The 16,145-nt window shown below is 46.7% G+C and overlaps 1 protein-coding gene across 4 annotated transcripts in view; it reads right to left on the bottom strand.

The window, feature by feature from the left end:
- CENPC (centromere protein C) overlaps positions 1–16,145 on the bottom strand; it is a 316,155-nt gene that overhangs the window by 132,269 nt on the left and 167,741 nt on the right. For all 4 annotated transcript variants that reach the window (XM_077275003.1, XM_077275008.1, XM_077275016.1 and 1 more), the window contains one exon: positions 5,980–6,061. In XM_077275003.1, the coding sequence (XP_077131118.1) occupies positions 5,980–6,061 (82 nt within the window). The remainder of the gene's footprint in view (positions 1–5,979; positions 6,062–16,145) is intronic.

The raw sequence follows: 16,145 nt of genomic DNA, 5'->3' as shown, positions 1-16,145 counted from the left end.
GGAAACCATGGGTGTATGCTGCTGCCACTAGGAGGCTGACACTATGCAAATAAAAAAGTTAGTTCCTCCTCTGCAGTGTACACCCCACCGACTGGCATTATACTCTTCAGTTAGTGGGAAAGCAGTAGGAGAAGCAACGTGTAAAAGAAAGAATAATAATATAATAATAATAATCTTTATTTATATAGCGCCAACTAATTCCACAGCGCTTTACAGTTTAACAGTTTCAAACACTCAAAGAGTGTTCAAAGAACTCAAACATTAACAGCATAACACAATAAACAGAGCTGTTCAACTTGGGAGGGTGCTGTGTCCCCCAATGAAGGCTCCGAGAAACAGATTTTACGGTAAGCAACCAAAAATCCTGTTTTCTCTTTCGCCTCATTGGGGGACACAGGAAACCATGGGACGTCCCAAAGCAGTCCCTGGGGCGGGAACAGCAGTCAACTCCAATCTAGGTCAGAGGAACTCACCACCATCGCCTGCAAGGTCTTCCTACCTAAGCCGGCATACGCCGAAGCTTGGCATGGAAGTTTCGCAAACATGTGGAGGACCGATCATCGTTCTGTAGAGGTGCAAGGCAGAGGCCCTATATGTGCACCGCCGGGAGGTGCCCACTGCCCGGGTAGAGTGCGCCTTAAACCTGGAAGGAGGAGCTCTGCTCTGACCTGGTAAATCTAAACATTGCTGACCGGATTTTGCGGGCATACATTGATTTGGAGGCCGGAGGGCCTCTCTACGCCGAGCCCGTATACTGAAAAGGGGGCCTTAGCTGGATAGATGCACCTCGCCCTGACCCGGTAGCGCGATGAGAGAACGCTACAAAGGATGAGTCCGAGCAGGACGAAAGGAAGGGAATCAAGAATGATGAAGAGAGCCATGGAGAACCTCGGCAAGGTAAGGGCAGAGCACTGAACCTGTGATCCACAGAATGTACAAAACTGCTGCCTTGAAAAAATGCAGGAGTGTCCAATGTCTTGAAGAAAAGGAGGATAAAGGCTTTCATAAAATAAAGGAAAGGACACGCAGTCCCAGGAGAACAATAAGGTTTAGTCTGAGGAAGAAGAGAACTTGTCCCTCCGAAGACCTCCTTAATAATTGGTTCAAGTTGGAGACAAACTGACGGAAACCCTCGAAAGGCAAGCTGTGAGGGACTTCCTAGAGGATAAGTCATGTCATGCCTTAAGCAAATGGTCCTTCGGAAGGGCACCATATTGCTGGATGTCCAAGCAGCACCTGCAGCGGCATCCGCGGGGGCGGATACCAAGTACTTCCTGCAAAAGTAAATTAGTCCGCAAGGACAGTGATTTCCTCCGATCGGACTCCATGAAGGGTGCCCTGATGGAGCAGCTTAGCCCATGCGTCAATAAACTTTGCTGTCTAGGTGGAGACAAAGACAGGACATAATGTAGCAGCAGACACTTCAATGGTCGACTCTGCCATGGACTATTAGTCCATCGTTGGTATCCTTGAGGGATGCTCTCTGTGGGAGAGGAGGACTGTATCGGTGGAAAAAAATGGAAACCGGAGGGTCCAGAGACAGAGAAGAGGTCCAGTTCGCAGTAAGTTCAGGAGAGAGGGAATATAGGAAAACCAAGACGCTTCCCTCTTTGGAACGGCTGGACTAAGGATTCCAAGAGAAAACCGAGAAAAGACCATTAAATTGAAATGACAAGAAAAGACTTGAGAGTAGGGTACTGGGAACCTGCTAGAGAGCATGACAAGATGGGCATTGATAGGCACAATCGGACATGAGCAGTCAAGGGAGGAGAGACCATGGAAAACCTGGAGTATGTCAATTCCATGGGAAGTTGGCCCTAGGAAGGAGTACATAGGCCCCAGTAAAAAACCTGACTGCCAAAAGGAAGATCCTTACCTATGACGACATGAGTGACCCTACCTGTCCCGGACCTTCTGGAACGGGGAGAGGATTGTAGTGTGTGGATCTACTTACCTAAGTATAAGACAACACACAAACGAGGATAACCGTGAAAGGGATACGAATCCTGCTGAAGAAAGGAACGTATTATCACAAAAACCCATCATTGGATCCAGGCATGGAGCAGCCTTGTACACTGGAAGATGCTTGCACAGAGTAAGATCCAATTCCTATCCGAGGTGGGAGAACCTGTTCCTGCCACAGTCGGAAATAAAATCCCGGAGCTGCTCGAGGTTGAATCCAATGTCTAAGAAAGAAGAGGTAAATACTGACACATAAATAGGAAGCTCTGTATTGAGGTAGTTTAAAGGCCCCTAGAATAGTGCCGTGAACAATCATGAGTCAAGGTATTATATGGGCTCTGACTCCATAAGAGACAGCCAAAACATATAATACTGTAAATCATTATGATGGAGTAACGCACTGGATAGTGCAGATAGACTTAGGACAGCACTGTAAACTGACCTACTGGATAGTTAGTGGTAGGCCTGAATTACCAGATGGAGAGGAAAGGCCCCTGGGGAGCAACACGCAATTAAAGCCCTGTGCGTGGCTGAAGAAAAACTGCAACCAGTCGGTACCTGACACCGGCGTGTCCGACCTACCTGAAAGTGGACAGGCCCTTATGCTGCCACTGAGGTCCACCCTGTGGCACTGAGATCCGCCTTGTGGTACGTGGTAGATCTTCTGTTTAGCTGTTAATAGACCACAGACGTTATTGACCGTGAAACACACAGTAAAAGTTGCGCCTCTGACTCACCTGAATGCGGATTGTAACTGCTGCGGCAGCCAGCCAGAAGTAATAAATACCGGGCACGTCTCTCCGAGTGGTGACTAGAGGGGAGCCTAGGCAGATGCTGCAAAAGACCCTTAAGAGAGTGATAGAGGGAGTTTCTGACTTAACTGACTCTGGAGCAAAGGAGCAGGACCAATGCAGCAATCGATCTCGGGCACGTCTAAACCACTGGAAAGATGGCAGGTATTGACTAAATGTGTCTGGAAGATGACATCTAAAACCTGGATAGCGGACAGTACTGCTGCAATCGACGGGAGGAATAGGAGAGTGTGCCTGACTTACCTGAATACAGTGCAGAACGCCAGTACCACTGCGGTGGTCAATCCAAGACACGTCTGATCCGCTGAAGATAATACAGTTTCAAATAACATACTGTACCTGGAAGGTGGTGCGTGTGAAACCTGGATGGCGGATAGAGTACTGCTGCGATCGGCTCTCGGTATACTGCGACTATGTCAGACAGAGTACGGGAGAACCCTGGAGAAGGGTATAGGAGAGAGTAGATTCTGTGTTGCGGTCTAGGTCATGATACCTGACAGCATTAGGCAGAATAACAGCTTCCGTATAGTAAGCCGCAGCACGGAGTCTGTCTGAAGTATGTCCTGTCATGCTCAATCTCCTGAAGGGAGGACAGTAGGCTTGTCAACAGGGAGACAAAACTCCACTCTCTGTTGTGTACCTGAGTTCAAACCTTTGCAACTGCGATCTGTGGTCAGATTCTTTATCCACTGAGCCATAGCAGACATTGCTGGGAAATACAGACTCTTAACCAGCTGGAAGTCAGGTCCGAACACTGCAGTCATGAAGTGGGTAGGAGCAGCTCCCCTCTCTGCTTAGAGCAGTGTAATGGTTGCATCCGGAGGAGGCTGCAGGGAGATGGAGGGCGAGAGCCTGTGCGCAGGAGAAATGGAAACGTTTGATATGCCAGGGCTCTAGCATCGCTGTGTGTTGAGAAATAGCCGAGCCTCGCACCGCTGAAAATCAAGGCACAGGTCCGCAGTAGCAGAAATCACAATAGCGGTGTGACAAAACGTAGAACTCCGAGGAGAAATGTGCAACTGAAACCCTCTACGAAGTGAACGCCATATGGCAGGCTTTATACTGGTCCATCTCCCTGTGGAGGGTGAGGGGCGGACCGTGGCACAGAGAACGGCAGCATGGGGCATACTGCCATACCCCGCTGGTAACTGCACGGCTCTAGGGCACTTATTACACCGGTGATTGCACGGCTCTAGTACTACTATGCCAGTGACTGTACGGCTCTAGAGTGCTACTACACAAGTGATTGTGCAGCTCCAGAGTACTATTACGTATTACGCCGGTGACTGCACGGGTCTAGAGTACTACTAAATATTACGCCAGTGACTGCACGGGTCTAGAGTACTGATACACCATCGACTGCATGGCTTTTGAGTACTATTACATATTACACCAGTGACTGCATTACTCCAGTGGCGGCACGGGTCTGCACGGTTATAGAATATAATTACACCAATGACTGGCTTGCATGAAAGGAGGACGAGAACACTCTCCTATAGGACTAGGTATGGTAAGCATACCTACTAAGGAATGCCAGAAGGTTAGGGGAACAGGAGAGATGCAGAGAGGAGTGCCAAAGTGCTAAGCAGCGCTACTCACAGCAGGTGTAGTGTCCTGTAGTCTGCTCGAAGGTTGTAGCTGCGACAAGCATCAGGACACAGGTCCAGGGCACCAGCATGAAGATGGAGTCGGGGAACCCGGCCGGTGCAGATGCACGCTGGGGGGTAAGGACCAGTACTCAGATCGGAAGGGGGGGGTAGGAATAGCCACCGGGTCCGGAGGAGAACGCTCACCAGCAAGACAGCGGCGATCCCAGGATGAATGGGGCGGCTGGGAGTAGTGAGCGGAGCTAGCCGCTCTGTACAGGAATAGGTACAGTCTAAACCGCCTGTAGGGGAGCACCAAGATGGCGCCGGTGGGCGGCTATGACAGTCGGGCGGGAGAAAAGCCCGCCCGAGAGAAGAGGAAGTGGGTGGAGTGGGCACCGGAAGAGTAGGCCCGAACAGAAGCCAGGGTCTAAATTAGAGGCCGGCGGCCTCCGGAGAGGGCCGCGGCGCCGGAAAAAGAAGCGGTGCGGCTGCTGCAAGGCTGCAGCGCCGGATAAAGGGGACAGTGCGGCCGCCAGAAATAAAGGAAAGAGCATGGCTGCCAGCAAAGGCAACCGCGTCGAGGCATAAGGCAGTGCGGCCGCAGCCGCGGAGGAGGAGACAAATCTGCCTGCAAAGGCTGCCGCGCCGGAAGGAAGATCGTGCGGCCGCCGGCGGGGAGCAGCACGAGAACGGGCGCAGCCGCCTGCAAAGGCCGCCGCGCGGATGAGGGAATCTGTGCCTGCAAATGCTGTCTGCAGCTAAGATCCCTGCTACCTAGTAACAGTGACGACCGCCCAAGGTAACCTGCATCCTATATTAACGCCTATAGAGCGACTTCCTGACTACTCTGGGACGGGTGGGGAAATACTCACCTCACACATCCCCCATCGTCCGTTACTAACCTTAATCCAAGGAAGGTACGAGGCGTCCAGGGAGCTGGTGATGGACCTCCTCGTCTCCTCCAACCGACAGGCTCTGGTGGGCGAGTGGGTGGGGGACGGAGCTAGGACCGGACTTCTAAGCACGCTTGTGTGCTAGGATCATGGTCCTGCTGAGGGATCTATGAGGATATGGAGTGGCAGTACACGCCGCACTCATAGTCCGTATTGTGGGATTACAGGTGTGGCTGTTCACCCTGTATCCCTTCCGGAAAAACCTGAAAGAAAACTACGCACATTGAGGTAGATAAGGGTCTAATGAAAGACCCGTGTCCATCTCCTACTGACAATAAGCTAAACTGCATATTCTTCTTCCTGTCGGTGGGGTGTACACTGCAGAGGAGGAGCTAACTTTTTTATTTGCATAGTGTTAGCCTCCTAGTGGCAGCAGCATACACTCATGATTTCCTGTGACCCCCAGTGAGGCGATAGAGAAAATTACATTTGTTCAATGAAAAGGTTTCTGCAACAAACAGATTTTAATTTTCTTTTTGTTTATTGCAGCACATTACATTAAAGGTAATCATGACACTGTATTACTAGGAGGGGCTTTTGTTCAGGTCATCTGCTTACAAGAAATAAGCATCACTAATTCCAATACTTTTATTAAGAAATCCTTTTCACAGCTGTTGTGAAAACTAGAACTTTACATGAAACCCAATACCAGGAAAAACTAACCTTTCAGCTGACGACTTATTATTTTCAGACTTCTTTTGCGGAAGACTGGTAGATTTAATCAAATTTGTTTTTTCTTGAAACACTATAAAGAAAATGAAGTTGTAATTAACTAGTCTAGAAAAACGCACAAATCTTAAAGAATGCATCTATATACTGTATATAAAAGGCATTACTCGCTAATCCCGCCCCTTGCATAGTAGCTCCGCCCCCCACAGCCCACACAAAATCCCGCCCCCCACCCCATTACCACACACAATCCCGCCCCCACCACATTACCACACACAATCTGCACCACATCAATACACAATCCCGCCCCCCACATCGCCACACATAATCCCGCCCCCCACCACATCACCACACATAATCCGCCCCCAACACATCAGCACACAATCCCGCCCCCCAACACATCACCACACATAAACCCGCCCCCCACCCCATTACCACATATAATCCCGCCCCCCACCACATCACCACATAATCCTGCCCCCACCACATCACCACACATAATCCAGCCCCCCCACATTACAACACATAATCCTGCCCCCACCACATTACCACACATAATCCCGCCCCCCACCATATTAGCACACATAATCCCACCCCCCATCCACATTACCACATAATCCCACCCCCACCACATTACTACAGATAATCCCGCCCCCCACATTACCACACATAATCCCGCCCCCCACCACATTACCAGATAATCCCACCCCCACCACATTACCACACAATACCGCCCCCACATTACCACACATAATCCCGCCCCCCCACCCCATTACCACAAATAATCCGGCCCCCCCCCATTACCACAAATAATCCGGCCCCCCCATTACCACATAATCCCGCCCCCCCACCCCATTACCACACATAATCCCGCCCCCCACCTTACTACCACACATAATCCCGTCCCCCACCACATCACCACACATAATCCCGCCCCCAGCACATCACACTATTGTTATTAACTTCATTTTAAGTTAATTTACCACCTGCGTAAGCGCTATTGAATGTTGTCATTATTTACTTTAGTTTAATCACCAGCAGCGTTAATTAGATAGCAATGAGCGTGCCGAGCGTTAGCTGGCTGGAAACATCTAGTATAAAAATAACACAGGTCAACAAAAAAAAAATTTTTTTCTGGTGTCCAAAATATTTTAATGAATTTGGGGTATTTTTGGGGTGCTGATTCTGAATATGCTATCAGTTTTGCCAGATTGGCTCAAGTTTTTGACATTTTTGGTATCTTATTTATAGCACTTGTTGGTAAATGCGACGCATCATCTCATTAATTTCTTTGGATTAGTACTTGAACTGAGCAGTTCTCAATATAGTTTTGTGTTAATTAGTGTTCTAAAAGTTTGTTCATAGCTTGATTTTTGCACTAACTTTATGTTGTTGTCTGTTTTCCAGTGAAAAGCATGAACTCATCAAGAAGAAGTTGTCTTAACGATCCAGACTCATTCTGTTACATTTGTGGTGAATACACACTGCCAAAACATAGAAGAAACATAACAGACTTCGTAAAAAAAGTGTATTTTGCCTATTTTGGGGTTATGCTTGGGGACCAAGACAAGTTTTGGGCACCACACATAGTGTGCAAAGCATGTATCGAATTATTATGAAAATGGAGCAAAGGACAAAGAAAAAGCTTCAAATTTGGTGTTCCAATGGTGTGGAGAGAGCCAAAAAAATCATCATGATGACTGTTATTTCTGTGCAGTGCAAGTGCAAGGATTCAATAAGCATAAGAAACGAAAATGGGAGTAACATGGAATCTGCAAGAAGGCCTGTCCCTCATTGTGAAGATGTGCCTGTACCTGTGTTTACCATAAATAACAGTCATCATGATGATTTTTTGGCTCTCTCCACACCATTGGAACACCAAATTTGAAGCTTTTTCTTTGTCCTTTGCTCCATTTTCGTAATAATTCGATACATGCTTTGCACACTATGTGTGGTGCCCAAAACTTGTCTTGGTCCCCAAGCATAACCCCAAAATAGGCAAAATACACTTTTTTTACGAAGTCTGTTATGTTTCTTCTATGTTTTGGCAGTGTGTATTCACCACAAATGTAACAGAATGAGTCTGGATCGTTAAGACAACTTCTTCTTGATGAGTTCATGCTTTTCACTGGAAAACAGACAACAACATAAAGTTAGTGCAAAAATCAAGCTATGAACAAACTTTTAGAACACTAATTAACACAAAACTATATTGAGAACTGCTCAGTTCAAGTACTAATCCAAAGAAATTAATGAGATGATGCGTCGCATTTACCAACAAGTGCTATAAATAAGATACCAAAAATCTCAAAAACTTGAGCCAATCTGGCAAAACTGATAGCATATTCAGAATCAGCACCCCAAAAATACCCTAAATTCGATGAAATATCTTTGGCACCAAAAATGCTGTTGACCAGTGTAATTAGTGAAGAAACAGTAAAAGTAGATGCAGATCATTTAAGAGGCAAACCTTTTCCGGCAAAACCACAAAAAAGTGCAGTCTAAAAGCAAAAGAAATGTGTGGTTACTTTAAAGGTATTTGCACACGTTGCAGATTGGCCTGCGGAATTTTCTGCACAGAATTTGCATCTCTTGGCAGAAAACGCAGGTGCGGATTTGAAAGCTAAATAAAGATCTATTATTGAACAAAAAAAAAAAAAAAAAAAGAATTGTGATGTCATTTCTGGTCCAACCTCCTAACATTTGTCCAACCCACACTCCATTACACAGATCGATCGAAAAAAAAAAATCTGTTAAGCCAGAGTCACACTTTACAAGAAACTCGCACCTCAATACCAGACACTGCCACAGGCACTCGGACCGGAGCGTTCAGATGCATAGAAATACATGCAGCCACACACTCCGGTCTCGAGTGCCGGCGGCAGTGCCGGGTATTAAGGTGCAAGACTCATTCAAGTTTCTTATAAGTGTGACCCCGGCCTTAAAGGGGTTGTCCACTACTTTCAATTAACCCCCCAATGTATCCCCCCGGGGCCTCTAATGAATTTTGTAAATACCTTTTGTAGCCGTTTTCGGCTGTGAGCGACGCTATGCAGGCGGCTGAGTCCGGGTCACGTTAACCCAGGCTGCAGCCGTCGCTAATTTCCGCCGACGTCACGTCAATTTCCAGACTCTGGAAATTGATGTGACGTCATGATCAGGCGTGACCCAGCCTCCACAGACAGCAGTCACTCAACAAGAGTGACTGGGCTGTGGGCGGGGCTAGGCTGTGCAGGCTGTCATGGGATGGGCGGGGCTGTGCAGGGATCTGCGTGCTGGCGCCGGGATGTGCGGCGGGGATCTGCCTGCTGGCGCCGGGATGTGCCGTGGGGATCTGCGTGCCAGCGCCGGGTGGTGCGGTGCGGCTGCACTGGGATGTGCAGGCGCTGCGCTGTGCTGGGGTGTGTGCGGTGGGTCCGCTGGCCGTGCTGGGGTCTGGATCGGGCGGTCAGGGGTGGGGATCATCGGTGTGTGTCTCTATGTGCAGGCATCGTCCAATGGGACTACAAGTCCCATCGGGCTCTGCCTGCTACAGTGACAGTGAGTGACACATTAGCCAATGATGGGACAGTAGTAGTCCCATCATCCGGCTCATGTGTTGAATGTGTAAAAAAAAAACAAAAAAAAAACACCATACATTACACACATACTGTACATACAACATACAGTACATACAGACATGCACCATGCGTCATGCACCATGAAACATGCACCATGCGACACACAACATGCACCATGACATGCACCATACAACATACTACATGCACCATGACATGCACCATACAACATACTACATGCACCATGTGACATGCACCATACAACATGCACCATGCAACATACGACATGCACCATGCGACATGCCACATACAGTACATACATAGACATACAGTACATTAAACATAGAGAACATACTCACCATCACTTGTCACTTTGATCCCAGAAGCCAGTGTCATCTGTAAAAAATATTAAAATAATAAACACTATACTCCCTGATCCGCAGAAATCCAATTAAAACAAGTGTCCCACGACGATCTCCCGTGGAGAGCAGCAGCAACAGCTGATGTGACCGCTCTCCAGAGGCTCCAGGAATACAATGATGGACGGTATCCTTCCACAATGTATTCCCACGCCCCTGTGAAAAAATAGTCCCTAGTCTCACTTCTGGCACTGCTGTGTGAGAAAGTTCCCACGAAGCAATGCCATAAAGTGAGACCCTGAACTGAGGTAACCTCAGTGATACACTGCAGGAGCCATTGTCTCCGGTCAGTGTGTCATTGGAGGTCCTATAGAGCAGTGACATCACCTGATGTTACTGTTCTATAGGGGAGATCGTCGTGGGACACTCGTTATTAATTGGACTGCGTCGGACAGGGAGTATACGGTTTATTATTTTTAATTTTTTGCAGGTGATCGAGTATGGTAAGTATGGTTAAATTAAGAATATTAGGGTATGGCTCCACGGTCCGGAGAGGCGGCGGTATCGCCGCAGCGGCGAAGCCGCTCGGCGCTAAGCCCCGCCCCCTTCCTGGGACGCGATCATGCCGGATGTGTTAACTCTTCACATCCGGGATGATCGCTCGCTCCCATAGGGCCCTGTGATATGCCTTGCGGGGACGCTGCGTCCCCGCAAGGTGTACGGGCATGCTGCGATCTGAAAAGACGCGCAGCATGTCCGTAGTCGCAGGGCCGCCGCGTGCGGGTTTCCACGCATAGTGGAGACGGGATTTCATAAAATCCCCTCCACTATGCAGGAACATCTGGACGCTGCTTGTTTGACGCTGCAGCGCTGCGCAGCGTCAAACAAGCAGCGTTTCCTGAACGTGGAAACATACCCTTAAAATACTTTTTTCTGGCTGTGTCTTTTTTTTTAACCCTTTCACTACTATAGGATTAATAATGGATAGGCATCTTATTGACGCCTCTCCATTATTAACCGGGTTTAATGTCACCTTACAATAGCAAGGTGACATTAACCCCTTATTACCCCATATCCCATCGCTACTCGGGAGTGGGAAGAGAGAGGCTAAGTGCCGGAATTGGCGCATCTTACAGATGCGCCATTTCTGGGGCAGCTGCGGGCTGGTATTTGTAGCCGGGGGGGCCAATATCCATGGCCCCTCTCTGGGCTATGAATATCAGCCCGCAGGTGTCTGCGTAGCCTTTCTGGCTATAAAATATACGGGGACCCCACATCATTTTTTTGGGGGGTCCCCCTATTTTAACAGCCAGTAAAGGCTAGGCAAACAGCTGCGGGCTGATATTCATAGCCTGGGAGGGGCCATGGGTATTACCCCCTTCCCAGGCTACAAATATTGGCCCCCGGCTTTCCCCCTCTGGCACAGGAAATTGCGCGGGAGCCCACGCCATTTTTTCTTTTTTTTTTTTTTTTTTAACTGAAACATATTGTCCATTAACCCCTTTCTGCCAGCTGACGGAATAGTACATCAGCTGGCAGTATCCCCCAGCTTTGAGGTGGGCTTCGGCGGTGAGCCCACTTTAAAGCCGCAGCATGTCAGCTATTTTCAATAAAAAAAAATTTAAAAAATTTACATGATCGCTAAACGACGTAGCGAGAAAAAAATCATGCATTAAAATACAATAACGGGCGATCAAAAGAACGTATCTGCACAAAGGTGGTATCATTAAAAAAGTCAGCTCGGCACGCAAAAAATTAGCCCTCACACAACCCAATATCTCAGAAAATATAGACGCTACGGGTATCGGAAAATGGCGCAATTATTTAATTTATTTATTTTTTTAAAGATTGGAACTTTTTTCACCACTTCGATAAAAAAGAACCTAGACATGTTTGGTGTCTATGAACTCGTTATGACCTGGAGAATCATAATAGCAGGACAGTTGTAGGCTGTGTGCACACATTGCAGATTTCGGTGTAGAATTTTCTGCACAAAATCTGCATCTCCTTGCAGAAAACGCAACTGCGTTTTTGATGCGTTTTGGCGCTTTTTTAGCAGTTTTGATGCATTTTTGGTGCGGTTTTTGCGCCATTTTGAGGCTATGTGCACAAGTTGCAGATTTGACTGTGGAATTTTCTGTGCAGATTTTGCATTTCGTGGCAGAAAACGAAGGTCAGAATCTGCGCTTTTTTTGGTATGTGCACACGTTGCAGATTTTTGTGCAGATTTCTTCCTTTTTTTACCCCTCCAGATTTCTATTATGGAATGGGTGCAGAAGCGCAGCAGATCTGCACAAAAGAATTGACATGGTCCTTTTTTGAATCTGCTGCGTTTTCCGTGCAGATCTTTCCGCACCATCAGCACAGCAATTTTTTTTTTACCATTAATGTACATTATACTGTAAATCATTTGCAGATCTGCAGCATTTCTGCGTGGAAAAAAAAGCTGCAGATCTGCAGGAAATCCGCAACGTGTGCACATACCCTGATTCAGTTTTTGCTGCAGCATTTGGTGCGTTTTTTTGAGCTGTTTTGATTCAGTTTCGGATGAGTTTTTTCATGTAGTTTTTAGTCCGGTATTTGGTGCGTTTTTTGCGTGGTTTCGATGCATTTTTTGATTCGTTTTGCGCGTTTTTGATGCAATTTTTGGTGCAGTTTTGATGCGTTTTTGATGCGTTTTTGATGCAGTTTTTGGTGCAGTTTTTGATGCAGTTTTTGGTGCGGTTTTGAAGCGTTTCTGATGCAGTTTTTGGTGCGGTTTTGATGCAGTTTTTGGTGCGGTTTTGAAGCGTTTCTGATGCAGTTTTTGGTGTGGTTTTGATGCAGTTTTTGGTGCAGTTTTGATGCAGTTTTTGGTGCAGTTTTGATGCAATTTCTGGTGCAGTTTTGATGCAGTTTTTGGTGCGTTTTCTGCGCGGTTTTGATGTTTTTAATTCGTTTTTGGTGAGGTTTTTATGCGTTTTTGTAAGCTAAATAAAGATGTATTATTGAACAAAAAAAAAAGATTTGTGATGTGATGTCATTATTGTCCAACCTCCTCTTATACATTTGTCCAACCCACACTCAATTACACACACAGAAAGACAGATAGATGACAGATGAAATGGATAGACATATCTACATACAGATAGATCTATAGATGCATACATCTATCTATTCATATATTTATCTATAGATATATCTGGAAAGATAGATCTTTCTATTGGTAGATGCATGGAAAGTGTAGGGTGTCCCGCACACACCAGAACAGCCCCGCACACACCAGAACAGCCCCGCAAACACCTGCACAGTCCCGCACACACCTGCACAGTCCCGCACACACCTGCACAGTCCCGCACACACCTGCACAGTCCCGCACACATCCGAACAGCCCGCAGACCCCGCCCGCACACACATACACAGTCACCGCCCACACACTTCCCTCTTCCCGAACTGCAGCGTTTCTCGGACCCACATCCGCAGCAAAACTGCAGATCTTTTTTACATCTGCGGTTTTGCTGCGGATGTGCCCAACTCAATGCAAGTCTAAGGGTGCAGAAACGCTGCAGTTCGCCACAAAACAAGTTACATGCTGTGGCTTTTTCCGCAGCATGTGCACAACAAGTCTGCGGCTCCCATAGACTTACATTGGTTGTGCACTACACTGCGGATTTGATGCAATTCCGTGCGGCAAAAAACGCTGCGGATCTGCAATCAAATCCGCAACGTGTGCACACAGCCTTAGAATTTAGTGAACCTAGCAAAAAAGCCAAGCAAAAAACCAGTGTGGGATTGCACTTTTTTTGCAATTTCATCGCACTTTGAATTTTTTTCACATTTTCTGATACACAACATGGGAAAACCAATGCTGTCGTTCAAAAGTAGAACTAGTCCCGCAAAAGACAAGCCCTCACATGGCCATATTGACGGAAAAATTATGGCTCTGGAAAGAAGGGGAGTGATAAACGAAAAAAGCACCAGGTGTGAAGGGGTTTAGAAACATGGATACACCCAATTATACACCTCTTCTCCTGTTATCACGCCAACCTTTTTAGAAAACACCAGTGATTGTCTTACCGCTGTCTCTAACATCATGTCCTCCCTCTATCTGAAACTGAACCTGTCAAAAACTGAACTCCTCATGTTCTCTCCCTCTACTAACCTACCTTTGCCTGACATTGCCATCTCCGTGTGTGGTTCCACCATTACTCCCAAGCAACATTCCCGCTGCCTTGGGGTCATCCTTGATTCCGAGCTTTCATTCACCCCCACATCCGATCACTGGCTTGCTCTTATCTGCATCTCAAAAATATTTCTAGAATTCACCCTTTTCTTACTTTCGACTCTGCAAAAACTCTTACTGTCTCACTTATTCATTCTCGTCTGGACTATTGTAACTCTCTACTAATCGGCCTCCCTCTTACCAAACTCTCCCCGCTCCAGTCTGTCCTGAATGCTGCAGCCAGGATCATATTCCTCACCAACCGTTACACCGATGCCTCTACCTTGTGCCAGTCATTACACTGGCAACCCATCCACTCCAGAATCCAGTACAAAACTACTACCCTCATCCACAAAGCACTCCATGGCTCAGCACCACCCTACATCTCCTCTCTGGTCTCAGTCTACCACCCTACCCGTGCCCTCCGCTCCGCTAATGACCTCAGGTTAGCATCCTCAATAATCAGAACCTCCCACTCCAGTCTCCAAGACTTTACACGTGCTGCGCCGATTCTTTGGAATGCACTACCTAGGTTAATACGATTAATCCCCAATCCCCACAGTTTTAAGCGTGCCCTAAAAACGCATTTGTTCAGACTGGCCTACCGCCTCAACACACTAACCTAACGATCCCTGTGTGGCCTATCATAAAAAAAAACAAACCCATAATCAGGTTCCTCGTATCATGTGCTCATACACTTTATGCAGTTAATAGTCCTCTGTGTCTGTACTGTTACATACTTAGGCAGTTAACTGGTTCATGCAGCTTTACATGAACACCCAAGCCTTACACTATGGCTGGTCCAAATAACTAAAGCAATTGTTACTATCCACCTCTCGTGTCTCCCCTTTTCCTCATAGTTTGTAAGCTTGCGAGCAGGGCCCTCATTCCTCCTGGTATCTATTTTGAACTGTGATATCTGTTATGCTGTAATGTCTATTGTCTGTACAAGTCTCCACTATAATTTGTAAAGCGCTGCGGCATATGATGGCGCTATATAAATAAAATCATTATTATTATTATGGATATGGACATATCTATGGAAATAGACATAGATATATAGATATTTCTGTATGTATCTATCTATCCATCCCATATCTATCTGTCTATCTATCCCATATCTATCTAATTCCATCTATCTATATTATCTATCTATCTAGCTATCTATCTGTCTATCTGTGTGTGTAATGGAGTGTGGGTTGGACAAAGGTAAAAGAGGAGGTTGGACAGAAATGACATCACAAATCTTTTTGAAGATAGAGGGAGGGGTTTGGGTGTGTTTTGGAGTGGGTGTGCTAGGTTTGGGCTTAGTGGCCAATACAGTGCATCATGGAACTTGTAGTATTAGAGCACAATAAGTCAGGAGAAAGGAAGGTGTCGATTAACCCCATGAGAGCTGGATCCAGCACTGAAGATGTGCTGCTACAGCATAATAAAAGGTAATATATTGCTAAAATAAACACAGTGGATGTTTTCAGTGGCACATAATAGCAAGATTTATGAAAAAAAAAAGTTATAGTAGTGGACAACTTCTTTGAATGCAATATCTGTTTAATTTAAAAAAAATAAATAAAAAAAAACTCTGTGGGCTTCCGCACAACTTTCAAGTCCAGAGTGGGAAAGCCAGCAACTGGGGGCCGATGTTTATAGCCTGGGAAGGGGGGTGATACCCATGGATCTTCCAAGGCTATTAAAATAGGGGGACCCCCAAAAAAATGACGTGGGGTCCCCCTATAATTAATAGCCAGAAAGGCTACGCAGACAGCTGCGGGCAGATATTCATAGCCTAGAGGGGGGCTATGGATATTGACCCTCCCCCCCGGCTACAAACACCAGCACCCAGCCACCCCAAAATGGCGGCACTTAGCCTCTCTTGCCATTCCGTTGTAGCAGTGGCATATAGGGTAATAAGGGATTAATGTCACCTTTGTATTGTACGATGACATCAAGCCTGGTTAGTAATGGAGAGGCATCAAAAAGACACCTATTCATTAAAAATTCTATAGTAGTGAAAGGGTTAAAAAACACACAGCCAGAAAAAAG

The sequence above is a fragment of the Ranitomeya variabilis genome, chromosome 1 (genome assembly GCF_051348905.1).
Source record: "Ranitomeya variabilis isolate aRanVar5 chromosome 1, aRanVar5.hap1, whole genome shotgun sequence".
In the NCBI taxonomy this organism is placed as follows: domain Eukaryota; kingdom Metazoa; phylum Chordata; class Amphibia; order Anura; family Dendrobatidae; genus Ranitomeya; species Ranitomeya variabilis.
This window is presented reverse-complemented; position numbering and strand designations above follow the sequence as displayed.